The sequence below is a fragment of the Pantherophis guttatus genome, chromosome 1 (genome assembly GCF_059756535.1).
Source record: "Pantherophis guttatus breed Tessera chromosome 1, ASM5975653v1, whole genome shotgun sequence".
Classification (NCBI taxonomy): Eukaryota; Metazoa; Chordata; class Lepidosauria; order Squamata; family Colubridae; genus Pantherophis; species Pantherophis guttatus.
Genome location: NC_142063.1, coordinates 145,595,744 through 145,611,886, shown reverse-complemented (window position 1 = coordinate 145,611,886; position 16,143 = coordinate 145,595,744). Strand labels below are relative to the sequence as shown.

The following is a 16,143-nucleotide window of genomic DNA, read 5'->3' as shown; positions in this document are numbered from 1 at the left end:
CAGGGAAGTTGACGTAAATGGTTGCCAAGCTTGACCTGTCTAAAGAAGGACCTTCTCATTGGCAAATCTTAGCTTCTCCTGGATATGCTCTAGCTATGCCAGGGTTGTACCTGACTGGCAATTCTCACTGAGGTATGAAAAGTGGTAAAACAAGCCGGGCACAGTGAAAGACATGCAGACCACAGTGAAAAAAGCCACTATTATGTGTACAGTACAGAGGTGGGTTTCGGCAGGTTCTGACCAGTTCTGGAGAACCGGTAGCGGACATTTTGGATAGTTTAGAGAACTGGTAAATACCATCTCTGACTGGCCCCGCCCCCATCTATTCTCTACCTCCCAAGTCCCAGCTGATTGGGAGGAAATGGGGATTTTGCAGTCTCCTTCCCCTGCCACACCCAATAAGACACGTCCACCAAGCCATGCCATGCCACGCCCACCATGCCCACAGAACCGGTAGTAAAAAAAATTGAATCCCACCACTGGTACAGTATGCAAAAAATCTCATCAACAGCCAAGGGCCAATCCTGGGATTCATGCTTAGTCTTATGGTCTTGAATAAAAAGTAGCAGTTCATCCACATCTTTTCCATTACTGAGCCATGCTTGGACTGGCTGTCTGCAGGCATGGCAGTTCAAGACAGTTATCCCCAATGGTTCCACTTATAAGCTTGCTGGAGTGGAGGGAGGGGGAGGCATCTCCGTGGCTTCCTAATAAAAGCAATTTATTCAGCTTTCCAACTTTCTGCTTTAGCCCCTTAAGGGATAAACTGAGATTATATAACATGGCCCTAGGCATTCTTGCCGACATACAAGTGAGGTAGAAAGAGTGGAAAGTGTAAAGGATTGAAGGAGCTTCAGGTTCAAAGAAATGATGCTTGTCGGTTAAACCAAGGCCTGAAAAGACGTTCCTTGAGCCCCAGCATTGATCTCTTTACTTTTTATCTGGTTCTTCCTCTGACAAGTCTTAAGACATACATTAAAGAACAAAGAGTATGCTGGAATGGTCAGATATACTGTATACTATTAAGAGGAGTTCCCGGGATTCTCCCGTAAGGTACTTACGCTGATGGACAGCACCGGGCCCACCTTATACATGGAGTAACGATCGGTCCCAGGACAAATATCTTTCACGTCGTTGTCCTCTCCTTCGTGTCCAAGTTCTTTCTGCATGAACTCAGCAAAAGCTTTCATTCTGTTGGGGCTTCCTCCCACACAGACAAACTGCAAAAGGACGATAAGGGCATCAGCAACGGCAACAACAACATCTGCATCTACTGCTGCTAAGCTGTCCGACTGGTTTTGTGCCTTTTTTTTATATCCAAAAGGAGATCCTACTTGAAAGCATGAACTAAAAGATGGTCCTGACCTGCTTGAGCCATAAGGGCAGGGGTGGGATTCTACCGGTTTGGACCAGTTGGGAGAACCGGTAGTTCCGACGATCAGCTGGGAGCGAACCAGTTCGCTCCGACGAGCAGGTCGGCCCACCTGCCTGCCTCTGTGTTTTACTTACCTTTATCTTCTCAACTGATTGGCATGGCAGAGCGGATTGCCACACCTCAGCTGTGTTACTCCAAGGGGTAACACAGAAGGTTAGTATTTGTAAAACTGTGCATGCGTGTGCAGCGATCACCGAATCGGTTGTTAAACCGGCAGCATCCTGTTAGATACTGACAGCCTAAATCTTCCCACTGGTCTGTTGTTTGAGCGGGAAAAATACTTAAACATGATTGGCTGAGCTCCCTGACAGCTCCCCATAAAAGGGCTGCTGGTTTTGTATATAGTTGCTGAATAAAAGAGCTGTTGTCTGAAGCCTGTCTCCAGTCTCTTCAATCCACCTACTCAACACATCTCACCACTGCATAAGGGGGACACAAGAGGTCCTCATTGATCAGGATTTGATCAGGATAATCCCATGGAATTTAGTCATGGTGCAACTTAAAGAGCAGAATATAACAACCTGGTTTTATTTTTGTCATGATAATTGGAAGGCCTAAATCAGGGATGAGCAATTTGGGGGAGGGTGAGCCTTCTTTATTTTTTTAAAAAAGAGTATTTTTGGCTCAAGTACTGTCACAAATGGCTGGTTTTACCTTTTCAACCAGAGATTCAGTGTACAGATTTTAAAACTAATTTACTGTTTTTTAAAATCCCGCCTTTGTTATTTTTAGGAATATCTCAAAGTGGCAAATATGCCTAATGCTCCTTCTTCCTCTTCTTTTCCCATAACAACAACCCTGTGAAGTGGGCTGGGCTGAAAGAGAGTGACTGGCCCAAGATCACCCAGCCGGTTTTCCTGCCTTTGGCAGGACTAGAACTCACAGTCTCCTGGTTTCTATCCTGATGCTTTCACCACTAGACCAAACTGGCCATGCAAAGTAATCATTTAGCTAATCAATACCATTCTGATTATTGCATACCACCTAGAGTTGCTTCTGTGAAACGGGTAACCACATAAATGTGATTAATAAATAATAAATACATTTTATAGCTGTGTTTCTGCAATGTAATCGTTGAAGAGCTGTGGAGCACTGCCAAAAGAGGTCTGGGGAACTTTGGGTCATTAGGTAGCTGCCCAGGCTGTGTCCCACTGAACTTTGCTATAAGAAATGCACAATTTCTGTCGAAAGGGGCCCTTCTATATGCTTCACCAGTTGTGAGGGTCTAGTAATCTAATACCCATGACATAAATAAAATTGAAATGTTTCCTCTCCTGCAGGAATATCCAATGAAGTGAAACAGGAGTGGGGATAATGTTATGTCCTGCATATTATTTGATTCAGTAAAAACTAGGGGGTGGGGGAGGGAGAAGAAAGAAAAGAGGTGCAGGGCTATACAATTTTAGATCTCCCCTATATATTTGCTTCTACATGGACTGTATTGTGCCTGGAATTCTGCCCACATTTTGAAGGGACGAGTGGCACATGCACCAAAAAATGTATCTGAATTTCCACATTTGATGTGCAATGTCTGCATTTTAGATCTGAATTTTGTCCCCGGTCCAAATGCCTTATTTGCAGCGACTGTAATTTTCAGCTGAAAATAAACCCAGCAAAATAAGCAAGCCCCGCACATAAACTGCTAGTAGTTATTTATGCTAGAAACAAAGTTGAACCAGATGCTGAATTGGTGTGTGGTCTGCTCTATTATTTCAAGAAGGGTGCAAAATTCTGTACGTGCAGTCAGAAATTGCAAGTGTAAATGGGTGTGGAATTCCAGGAAAAGAATCAAAAATCACTTCTGAATCGAGAGGATAACTAATCAACACATCTCCGTTTGCTGCCCCACATAGCTACTGTGGTCCAAAATGACATGTGGTCCTAAATGGCTGACATTCCTATACAGTTTTGCACAACTTTGTAGCAATAGCAATAGCACTTATACTTACATACCGCTTCACAGTGCTTTTACAGCCCTCTCTAAGCGGTTTACAGAGTCAGCATATTGCCCCCAACAATCTGGGTCTTCATTTTACTGAACTCAAAAGGACGGAAGGCTGAGTCAATCTTGAGCCTGGTGAGATTCGAACTGCCAAATTGCAGGCAGGCAGCAGGCAGCAGAAGTAGCCTGCAGTACTGCACTGCACCACTGCGCCACCATGACTCCTGTAACTCCTACTGCTTTGTAGCACCAGAAATACATACTGTAGGTTCAAATCCTACACATTTCCTCAGGAGAAAATAAACCCATCTCAGATTGTGCTCCAAATGTGTGATAAACCTCAAAGAACTAATTTATCTTAATACTTCCATTAAAATCAATGGGGTTTTTAAATACTTAGCTTGGGTTCCACATATTTTCCAGAAATAAATTAAAGGAATTCATTGGGCTTTTTCTTACACAGCACAAATAAGGATTTCAGAAGCAAGGCAATTCTACTTTATTTAAAATAAGATTTATTGAAGGTTTTACAGAGAACATAAAAATTAATACAAACTAATAAAGAGTAAAAGCAGTGTAGAAAGAAATAAAGAGGAAATAAAAAACAAGAGTAGAGAAAAAGAATAAAAAGAAATAGAAAGAAGAAGCGTCCAATTTCATTTGCAGCAAATATAAGTGCTAATAAAAAAATAAGTGCTAATAAAAAAAAATAAGAAAGCTCACACTTTACTATTATGCATTTTTTGTAATCATCAATGCCACAAATCATAAGTGTATTTTTCCTGTTTTATGCAAAAATTCTATAAGGGTTTTCCATTCAGCCATAAGTGTAAATGCTATTTTTTCTCTGATCAATTGTTAATTTAGCAGCTACTAAAGACCAAAGCAAATTTCCAACTGGGATTCAGTTGTTGAAGACCTTTGGATACCAGTCATATGCGTAATGTATCCTCAGTTTAAAGGACTATTTAGGGAAAACACATCAGTTAACCAAAATGCTTGTTCATATTAAATTTATGTAATTAACATAATTTTTATGCCATTGACATCAATTTCCATCATTTGTGTTAAGGTAGTTGTCCAGATGGGTTTTAAAAACAATAGACATCCATTATTTTGTGTGTATGGGGGGGGGAGTCCAAATACAAATTTAATCCATTGCATCCAAGGTTCTCTAAATTGCAGTCCAGAGAATTGAGATTGAACTGCAAAAGTTAAAAAAAAATTAGGGCTATCAGATTTGGGCCTCAAAAATCTGGATGACCACAAGATGGCAGCAAAATAGATTTTTGTGTATCTATTTGCCACATCAGATCTGCTAATCCTAGCAGAGACACAGAATCTGTGCGATTCAGTTCTTAACATCTCTATTTAAAAAGATGAGATAAAGAAGCGACCCTTCATGATTAAGAAGAATGCATTCTTTTATATGTCAGAATATCACTTCCTAAACTCAGTGGTGAAATCCAAATTTTTTTACTACCGGTTCTGTGGGCGTGGCTTGGTGGATGTGGTGTGGCTTGGTGGGTGTTGCAAAATCTCCATTCCCTCCCCACTCCTGGGGGAAGGATATTACAAAATCTCCATTCCCACCCCAATCTGGGGCCAGCCAGAAGTAGTATTTGCTGGTTCTCTGAACTGCTCAAAATTTCCACTACTGGTTCTCCAGAACCTGTCAGAACCTGCTGGATTTCACCCCTGCCTAAACTCTCATTATTTCTCTTGTCTGAGAATTCTGTTCCTCTTCTGATATGAACCAGTATCAAATTTGGAGCCCAGAGTCTCTCGATGAAAGTTTTCCATGAGACTAAACACACTTCACAATACAGTTGGTGTTTGTTTATCCCTAAGCAGCTTTGGAAGTGGCATCAACAGAAATCAGGCTCTTCTCCTTAGCAAGAGAAATGGAAAATGATACCACCGATCGATGACTCAAATCCCACCATGTATTGTTTTGGAACTGGAGCCAGAGAAACTACTCCAGGGAAGAATTTAGCCCATCAAACTGGCTTTGTTTTCTCAATCTCCTTCCTTCAACTGAGAAGAGAAGGGTAATAGCCCATAACTGTAGCTGCAGCATACTTTCTGAGTCACTTTGCCGAATAGCACAGACTGTATACCCTTAGGACCTTTAATACATCTCTGAAGCTTGTCAGTGGTTTTGGTAACAAGTAGAAAAAGAAAAAAGAGCGGTAAGAGCAGAACGGAACATGTTTAGAAAAGTGGTAGCTGTGTCATCTTGATGTTACCTTGATGTCACCAAACATGGCTGGCAGGTTGTGCGTTTTGGTTCCTAAATCTAAGTGGTAAAGGATGTCTTCCTCCATTAAATCCAAGTGAGGGTTCTTAACATAAACAAATCCATTCCTAGGAAAGAAACATAAAAAGAGAAGGAGGAAGCTGTCAGTGACCGCAGAGAGAGGGAGGAAATTGCAAGGTAAAATATGGCAAGCCAGGTGAGGTTGTAGATTGCCTGTTTATATATTAATAATGCTGAGGTTGGCAAGAGAAAAAGAACTGGGGCCAAACAGGCTCTTTCCAGACGATCAGTTTTTAGTATAGTAAATGTGTCGCTATTGCCCACTTGGTATGCTGATTGCAAACTCTTCCCTGGAGGTTGAGGTTCTCGGTGTTCTGCAGCAATATATTTTATATTCAGGAAATGGCATTTCCTCCCCCCCGCTCCTTTCACTCCACTGGTGTCTTGTGTTTGCCTTCTGAAATGACTTTGTGTGACTGTTAATAGACACATTCCTTATGGTTTGTGAAGTCATTAACAATGTTCGCATTGCCATTTAGTTCTGTGATCTTCTTTATTCTTCACAATATCACTAGTGGTTGTATTCTCTTGTAGTGCTCAAAAAGAACAGAACAGCTCCTGTTAGATCAAACCAAGTCTTTGCCCCATAATACATAGGACCAGGGGTGAAATGCTCCCGGTTCGGACCGGATCACCTGATCCGGTAGCAATGGCGGTGGGTGGTTCAGAGATGAAAAAATGCTTTTAAAAGTTAAAAAAAAAAGCTTCTGATCATCGCGTGGCTCAGCTGAGATCGTCAGAGGCTTTTCAAAGCATTTTTTCCTGCAATCTTTTAGCTGAAGAGGTGGTAAAAAAAATGCTTTGAAAAGTCTCTGACGATCCCAGCTGAGTTGCCTGATCGGCAGAGGCTTTTCAAAGCATTTTATTAAAAGCCTCGATGAGGCATTTTTTAAAATGCCTCTCTGATGATCCCAGCTGAGTTGCCTGATCGGCAGAGAGGCATTTTTTAAAAAGCCTCTCTGACGATCCCAGCTGAGTTGCCTGATCGGCAGAGGCTTTTCAAAGCATTAGAAAAAATGCTTTGAAAAGTTTAAAAAAAAAAAAGTTGGCCACGCCCACCCAGTCACATTACCCCCCCCCCACCAAGCCACACCCACAGAACCGGTAGTAACAAATTTTACATTTCACCCCTGCATAGGACTGCTGGAGTAAAGGACACTCAACCTCTCCATGTATAAGCAGCCTCATATTCACATTGTGTTTCTCACATCCACTCAGTCAGAAACCTTATAAACAAAGCATGAAGATGCCAGCCATCTTCTGGTGCTGACCACCAGCAGCTACGATTTAGGGTATGCTGTCTCTGAACACTGAGTTTTGCTCTCTCTCTTTTTTTTTATTTTTTCATATCCTGCCAGATATTTTTGGAAACTCAATCTATTTGGGGAGAGGGGAGGTAAAAAATTCCTTGTTAAGCTAGGTTCTTGGTGGTTACAGGAACATATCCCTATATTTTAAGGGGAAGAATATAAAAGTGGTTTGCCTTCTTCCAGATTTTTTTTTCCAGTTCCTTAATCCAGTTTACTTCTGTGGGATTCCAAGTGATGATCTATCTATCCAAGTACTAATCAGGTCTGGTTTTATTTAGTTCTTTTTTATATTAGCCAAGTACCACTGCATTTTATTAGCTGGAATTATCCCTAAGACACATGGGCTCCCACTTTACTGGATAGCACCAGTAAAGCATCTGTGGGGGCACCTACTCTTTGAAACAAAATGCCCCCTGGAATACGAATAATCCCAGATCTTCGCACTTTCCGACGTGCCCTGAAAACCTTTCTGTTTCAACAAGCAGATAAACATCTAAATTCTATGCCAAGGTCTTAGCAGATACACCAAGTTGACTCAATTTATTATTTACTGTTTATATATATATATATATAAAATATTATATGTATATGAAATCTTAATCGGTTCACCGCCCTGAGTCCTTTGGGAGAAGGGCGGTATAGAAATTCAATAAATAAATAAATAAATAAATAAATAAATATACCGCTTCACAGTGCTTTTACAGCCCTCTCTAAGCAGTTTACAGAGTCAGCCTATTGCCCCCAACAATCTGGATCCTCATTTTACTGACCTTGGAAGAATGGAAGGCTGAGTCAACCATGAACCCTGTCAGGATCGAATTTAGATGTTTCCAAGCTGATCCTGAACAGCCTATTTTAGAGCTACATTAATTAAATTATCCTTTAAGCTATTCAAAAGATGACAAATTGTATTTTTAGGAATATAATTCAACCTCACATTAAACTCCCTAATATTTCTTCCCTACATATGTAATGATTTGAAATAATGCTACAGCTGGACATAATGAGATCCTTAAAGATTCTTCAAATTTCTTGCAAACACACACAGAGAGACACACGTATACATACTTCCATCCTTTAATAATTCTTCCAGAGGTCTACTAAAATATGAGATAGTATTTTCTGATTAAATTTATTTTTTTAATCATAGGAAACCATATTGAAGAAAAATAAAAGAGAATGCTTAGTTTAATGAGGAGACAAATGGAAGACAGGAGGATTACTCGAGTAAGAGAGAAAGCCAACAAAGGTTTAAAATCAAAAAGAAATTACTCAAGAATCAGAAACAATAAGATGAAGGAGAAATAAAGACAAAGCATATCAGCTAAAAGACTAAGATACAACAACATAACTGAGGGATAAGAAATAAAGGCAGAATTTGTAAGCCTAGAGACCCATGAAAAATTCTATTTAGCTTCTTATTTTTAGTTACTATATATTCTAATTCTTTTATTTTGATTTTGTAAGCTGCCCAGAGCCCAGTGAGGTTCAGAGGGTCAAATAAATTTCATAAATAAAACATAAATGAGGGTCGTTCCCCCCCCCATCCTGTGTTCCCAGCTGATATGTCTGCTAGCAGCCAAAAAGGTTATGAGCAGCCAGCTTGATCTGGATCAGAATCAAGAGAGTGCAAACCCACCAGATGTGACATTTGTTTCAAGGTCGGTTGTAACCGAGCATCCTTGCCAAAGAAGGACTTTAATTGTGTTATGTAGGTATTAAACTTATATACTATCTTATTGAAGGCGCTTCACCCTTTTACAAATACTGTTTGGGATGAATGAATGAGACACTGAACAAGCCTCTGGACACTGAGGTCCCAGGACCTTGAATTCAATATTTGCTCTAGTACAAAGTTATTCTTATAGCTGTAGAATTGTTTGGCTATTGGTTTAATGAATGTAATAAAGCATACTACCATTTTATTTGGATTTGAAAGCAAGAGAGGTGTATGGTCTGTTCATATGTAATAGAAGGGTCTTGGGGCTTAGTGGTTGGGAAAGGGTACCTCTTGGAGCCTTCTGCTGGTTGGAGGTTTTAATAGCAGGCTGAATGATATTAAATTCTCTAGGAGCTGGAAAAGATTCTACTTGGCAAATCTCTGGGGGATTCAGCTCACAAATCCAGGACTGGCTCCAATATTATATCTGAGATTATGTAATTTCATAACCATTAACTTGCACCCCTGCATAATTTCCCCCTTTTTCCCTAATGGCTATATTGCATGGGGGGGGCACCCCACAAAAATCTGAAGTGATTAACATTTCTTCAGTTACACTATCAACTCTTGAAGACTTACCATTATTAAATTTCTTATAGCATTTATTATTGTCTTTCTTACGTCATTTTTTTCTTGGGCACTAATATCTATAGCATTCATTTCAATTCCATCCTTTAACAGATCATTCCCATACAAATCTCTAAAATGCTCTTTTCAGGATTCTATTTCATCTCACATCACTTGAAATGTTTTTTTCCATGTCCTGGCTTCCACGAAGGGAGGAAATATCCATGCAATGGGTAAGAAAAGTGCAGGCAAGAAGTGGGTACTTGGGGTGAGGCTTGCAAGAATGTCAGGGAAGCTGACAAGGAATGAACCAGAGGCTTGTCTAGGAATAGTAATAGCAATAGCACTTAAACCAGGGGTGTCAAACTCGATTTCATTGAGGGCCACATCAGGGTTGTGTTTGACTTCGGGGGGCCGGAGTGGGCATGGCCAGCTCAACGTTACTCATGTCAGGGGCGCCTATGGTAGCCTGAGTGCTCTGCCAGCAAAAACGGGCTCCCGAGCTCCATTTTTGGCTGGGATGGCCTCCTGCAACCCTCTGCCATTGAAAATGGATCTTAGGAGAGCCACATGTGGCCCCCACAAGCTCCGTTTTCACTGGCAGAGGCCCTGCAGGCTGGTCCTTCACTGTTTTCAAGGCGGCCCTGTGGGCCAGATCTAAGTCCCCCGCAGGTCGAATGCGGCCCCCGGGCCTTGAGTTTGACACCCCTGACTTAGACTTATAAAACACCCCACAGTGCTTTACAGCACTTTCTGAGCAGTTTAAAGAGTCAACATGTTGCCCCCAACAATCAGGGCCCTCATTTTACTGATTTTGAAAGGATAGAAGGCTGAGTCAACCTTGAATCTGTCAGGATCCAACTGGCAGTTAGAATGCAGAGTTAGCCTGCAATACTGCATTCTAACCACTGTGCCATCATTGCTCATAATATGCCAAAATAAAAATGAAGCAGGAATGAAGAACACGGACCACAAACTCAGATGCCAAAGTTGTTTCCAGCAATGGAACATGGTCCCTGCACAGTTTATATCTACTCCCCTCTGAGTGTACACAGGTGAGCTCTTCCTGCTCAGCAATTGCCAATAATGTAGACACTGGGCTTGCTTATAGAGCTAACATTTTGCCACTTGCCCACAAGGCAAGTTACTTTGCCAGAGTTTGCTCTGTTTCTTGCAGCTTGGCTTTGAGGATATGGCAGTTTTATTTTTAATCCGATTCTTTCTGCTGGAAGATGTTTAGCTTCCTTCACACAGTTCCAAAACTATTTTTTAACATTTTTATTTATCAAAACGATTGCACAATTGTCTCTGTCTCTTTCAATGTGAACAGTTCTGTATGTTTCTACATTTTTTTTGCAACAGTCTCCTTCCGTATCTCATTTTCATTTTTTGTAAATCAATCTCTTGCATGCATTTTTCCTCATTCACTGCTTCTTTTACTTCATTAGCTCTTGCCGACAGTATGATTGTGAATTCCCCTTTTCAGTCTTGGTTGTTGTTTTTTTTGTACTTTGCTATTCTGTTCTATTTTTCTTTTAATAAGTTGTTTTTTTAGTTGTAAGCCACTCAAAGTTGTTTGGGAATTGGGTGGCCTATAAATTAAATTAAGTAAATAATTTCACTAAGCAGCTTTTTTATACTTCCCATTTCTCTTATATTCTGGAACGTAATTCTTTTTGCTCTGTTCCAAGCAATTTCCACAGCTTTTTTCCACTATATATTGATTTTCTTGGGAGAAATAATCTAAGTACATTTTCATATAGTACCTATACCTTCTCTTCCAGTGGTGGGTTGTTCCTGGTTCTTGCAAACCGGTAGTAATGGTGGCGGGAGGCTCTGCCCACCTGGCCGAACATCATCACAAACAATTTGCACATGTGCAGAAGGTTCTGTGCATGTGCACACATGTGCTCCCTTTGCAAACTGGTAGCGGAGGTAAGTAGAACTCACCCCTGTTCTCTTCCTGTAATCATTCTAATTTTACTCTAGTTCCACTTGTTTCCTTTTCTTCAATGGCTGTTTTCCCCATTGCAGCATCCATTCTTGAAAAAAAATAATGGCCTGTTCCATATTCAGAACCTCAAATTATCTCGAATCCTTTACTAATTGCTTCAATTTTTCATCATAATTAAATCAACCATGTTTTATATGTATTCTTGTCATGCATAAATATGAATGAGTTTATGCATAAATGACATGTTTACAATATACTTTTTTCTATTAGATATTCATCAAATTGTCATCATCTTCATTCATTCATTCATTCTTGGGTCTTCTCTGAATAGTCAGTTCACTTTTTTTGTCTTTCTGCCTCATTGCTGTCATGAATTTATGTCATTTACAGGAATAATTTCCCCCTTGGATTGAATTCATTCAGAATTTTGCAGTTTCCCCCCAACTCATCATTGGTTCTTTCATTATCACTATTCACTGGGGCATAATATATAACTATTAGCAATCTGTAGATATTTACTTTCATACCTACTACATCAATCTAGATGATACCAATTCATAGTTTCGGACAGACATTTTAGTCTTTTTTCCCCACAGTTATGCCCATACCTATAGCTTAGTTTCTCTGCCTATATTCTTCTGCTTCACTCTACAAGATTAGATTGTCTTCATTCAGATCTATTATATTGATCTTCTTCCTCATAGACATAGAAGAGATCTATTTCCCCCCTTAATTCAGGTTTTTTACTACCTGAATATTATTTATTATTTCTCTTATGTAAACTGCAGACTTCCCTATGGTATGGCTATCGGCAGATTGGCCCATAGTTTTTGATTTCACTCATCCAAGATGGCTTTGGTCAATCAAGGTTTTCACATAATGCTTTTTAGTAAGATATAGAAAGTGTAGATTAAGTTATCAGTCTTGTTATAACTAGAGCACATTCATCTTTAAAAATAAAAATAGGTATGTGTAAAGAAAACTTCCTGAAGAAATGTAATGGATATGGAAGAAGAGTAGTAAGGATACTTGGGATAAGTGTTCATATAGTTTAATTACTCCTTAAATTAAGATAATAAGCCTATGATTTGGACTATGAAGAAATTTGCATGCACAATAACTGGAGTTGGGCTAGTGATCAGAAAAGGAATTTTAATTATGATAGAGAGTTCAATGAAAATGTTAATGCAGTATGTGATAGCTGTGACAAAAGGTTAATTATACACTAGGAAACATTAGAAAGAGATTCAAAACTTTTGGGACGGGTATATTTGAAATTCTACGGTACTAGCAGTTCTTCTAACCATACTGGTAAAGACTCCTTGAGTTCAGCCCCTAGTGACTATGTGGACATATTCATGTAGTTTTCTTGATAACAATTTGGGAGAAGTTTGCTATTGCTACATCTGGGATGTTTTTTAAACTTCCCAGTCTAGCCTACAGATGTGAGATTCCATTGTGATCTCCTACCCGAGCATTAAGCCCAAATCTTAACATTTTTTCAGATCAGATCACTTCAGATAGAGACCTGCTAAGGCTGTAAATATTTAGGGGAACACAAAATGTAGAGCATATAAAATGCATAGGGAATTATTGTGTTGTACATTCAAATGTATCACTGTATTAATATAAATATCAAATTATTATTTGGAATGGATCCTTTGAGCAAGTTGCTTGCAAAACATGGCTTAATCAATCTCCAAACCAATGTGAATTTTGTACAAATAGTTTTTGAAGCATACCCGTTAGACATCAATGCTCTACAAGCCATTGGGTAGTCTAATGTTATAAATTGTTTGATTTACTCTTTTTAGCACTACAACTCTTTCCCAGGGGCAGTTCAAATTAAAATGTCATTTAGATTCAATTGTTTCAATCTGTGCTATTAAATCAGTCAATAGATCATTCTGCTCTTTCATTGTAATAGTTGTAATAGTTGAATTACAATTCAACTATTGTATCCCTTGTTAAAATGATAATATAGATATACAGTGATATATTTTTGTTATTAGAAATCTCTTTAGACACTTCTCATATAATTATTGTAATATTCTCCCTTGTCCTCTTGATTAAAGGTTAAATTTTGCTCTACGTTTAAATTAAAATTATATTCAGAAGGCTCAAGTTTCTGATTGCATCCTTCTTCCAATTATAATTGCAAATGGAAAGAAACTTAACTTCATAAGAATGTAGGCCCTTGTTTAGTTATTAAAAGAAAATTAATACATTAGGTCTTTTGAAAAAAACTAGTAGCAGTTCAGACCACTTGTATGCAGTAAAATTTAAGTGCTTAAACTGGATTAGAACTACAGAGAGATCAAAGTAATTCACAAAAACATAATGCTGTACTGATAGGAAAGAAGGAACCTTTCAGTTTTGCTTTCTTCCACATTAAAAAAAGTTAAAACTTGAGTTCTGTCTAATTGTAAAGAAATGTGCAAATCCTGGAAAGTTTTAATACATAGGAAATGAACAGATGAAATTACATCCATTACAGGACTTTCTGTGCACCTACTACATAACTATTAAAGAGAAATAGCTTTTGAGGAAAAAAAATCTGGTAGCCACACAAATTCTGCATCACACACTACTGAATATACAAGTACTGGTAGTCCTTAATTTACGATTACATCACATCATCAATTGGGGCCAAAATTTCTGTTGTAAAGTGAGACATTGGTTAAGTGAGTTTTGCCCCATTTTATGACCTTTCTTGTCACTGTTGTTAAGTGAATCACTGCAGTTGTTAAGTTGGTTGTTAAGTGAATCTGGCTTCCCCATTGACTTTGTGTGTCAAAAGTCCACAAAAGGTGATCCCATGAGCATGGGACGTTGCACCTGTCATAAATATGAATCAGTTGCCAAGCGTTTGAATTTTGATCATGTGACTATGGGGATGCCACAATGGTCATAAGTGTGAAAAATGGTCATAAGATACTTTTTTCAGTGCCATTTGTAACTTTAAACAGTCACTAAAGGAATTGTTGTAAGTCGTGGACTACCTATACAAGGGTTAAATTCCTTTAGAATGAGACAGACATTTTGCCCATCTAAATAAATCTTTCAGATCTGCTTTTCCGCACATTTGGGGTTTTTTTTGGAAAAGAAAATATTTCCCTTTAGAGTAAGTTATGGGAAAAAAAATGCTTTTAAACAAGTTTTTAAATGAAGGAAATGCTGATGTCCACGGCGGGTGCTCCTTAGGCACAGCTGTTTAGGGTCAGGGGTGTCAAACGTTTACCTGCTGGGCTTTTCTTTTCCGATGTTAATGTGCTGGTTGGAATTGGCTAAAAAGACCGTCATGCCGTCCATCTTTCACAGCCTCCCAGCAAACGTTGAGCCTTCGCAAACCGCAGGAATCACATAGAGGATGAGGTGTGGGTGTTTTGTACCAGGCTTTGTATCTCGGTTTTGCTGAAATGATAAAGAGGACTGCCTCAAATCAAAGTCTGTGTTTGCAGCTCAAGGCTCGCTGGTGGTTGTGGTGTTGAACTAAGCTCACCTCCACCTCAACTGCTTTGCCAAGTTGTATCAAAATTTCCCTCAGCCGACCATCTAAGATTGGCTGTTTTTGAAGGTGTGGTATTCCAGCCCCAAAGCTTTCCCTAGCTCTCATTACTGTCCCTGGAGGACACAAAGGCCAGGGCTGCTTAAATCCCATGTTACTCTTTGACCAGAGTCCCACATTTGCATTTTGGCAGCCTTCCTTGTAGGGAGGAAAATGCTACTTGAGGCCACAGGTTGTTTTCCTAGCTCCGCTGCCTTGTTTTCATATGTGGGTCTCTTACACAACAGAGCCAGAATGGTGTAATGGTTCAGGTGCTGGCTTAGAAACCAGGAGTCAGTGAGTTCTAGGCCTGCCTTAGGCAGGAAAGCCAGCTGAGTCACTTTGGGCCTGACACCCTCCTCCCTCAGCCCAATCCACCTCATAGGGTTATTGTCGTGGGGAAAATAGGAAGGAGGAGCATTACTATGCTTACCCCCTTGAGTCATATATAAAAAAAGTAAATAAAAAGCCAATGATGATGAGGAAAAATACCGTAGACCCCAGGAGATAAATAGATGTAATATGTGCATAGCATGACACTGGCTGAGCTGGGCAAAGTGCCAAGCTTTACACAAACATCAAGTTAGTTTTTAACTTACATTGATTTCCGTTTCATCTGCCAAATGGAGGCCTCAACATAAAGTTATCAATCTCAGCTGATTTGAAGGCTCCCTCCTACACAGCCAGAAATATACAGCGACCCAAACAGTGTTGATTGTGGTACGAGATTTCTCAGGATGACTGCTCAGGATAACACTTTTTCCTCGGCACGATTTTGGATTGACTACTGGCTGCAAAAATCCATTTACTTTCTGCATGTTGTTTTTCAAGGCCAGTAGAACAAATGTCTCTATAGTCATTATGGTTTTGGGACCCTTTTGGGACCCTTAACACACAACTTAGCATTTTCCAAACAAGGACTATTTGCAGCAGAGGTAGTTTCTGGTGCTATCTAGCCCAATATTCTGCATTCACGTAACTTAGTCACAAATTGTTTAAATTCAAAATTTGTGCAATGGATGGAATATAAGGAAGTTCCCATCTTACATGCAATTCTAGAGCCAATTCACAGTGTTGGAAATCTGCCTAGGAACATGATAGCATGCAGACTTTGAGACTGTAGGGAATTTTTTTTTTTTTACCCCATAACGTCTCCTGAGTATGAATCTCATGCTCAAAATCCTCATAAGGAGTGGCTTTTGAGGAGATAAGAAATGGAGCTGATTTGTGAGAAAGAGACTTTCTGAGGTATGATGGTGTCAAAGTTTTTAAAAGAACCAATACATGCCAGTCGCTCCATGAAAGGATCCTATATTTGTAATAATATTCCATCCAGTGGTTAAGTAAG

General features: G+C 39.5%; 1 protein-coding gene across 2 annotated transcripts in view; it reads right to left on the bottom strand.

Moving 5' to 3' along the window:
- The window catches only part of UPP2 (uridine phosphorylase 2), a 40,724-nt gene extending 25,650 nt beyond the window's left edge, over window positions 1–15,074 (bottom strand). Inside the window, exons 1-3 of one of the 2 annotated variants that reach the window (XM_034425528.2) lie at window positions 14,490–15,074; window positions 5,627–5,744; window positions 1,062–1,220 (exon numbers count right to left, since the gene is read on the bottom strand). In XM_034425528.2, the coding sequence (XP_034281419.2) occupies window positions 1,062–1,220; window positions 5,627–5,744; window positions 14,490–14,560 (348 nt within the window). In that variant the 5' untranslated portion in view covers window positions 14,561–15,074. The remainder of the gene's footprint in view (window positions 1–1,061; window positions 1,221–5,626; window positions 5,745–14,489) is intronic. The other variant, XM_034425537.2, reaches the window with a different exon arrangement.
- Between the last annotated feature and the right edge of the window lie 1,069 nt (window positions 15,075–16,143).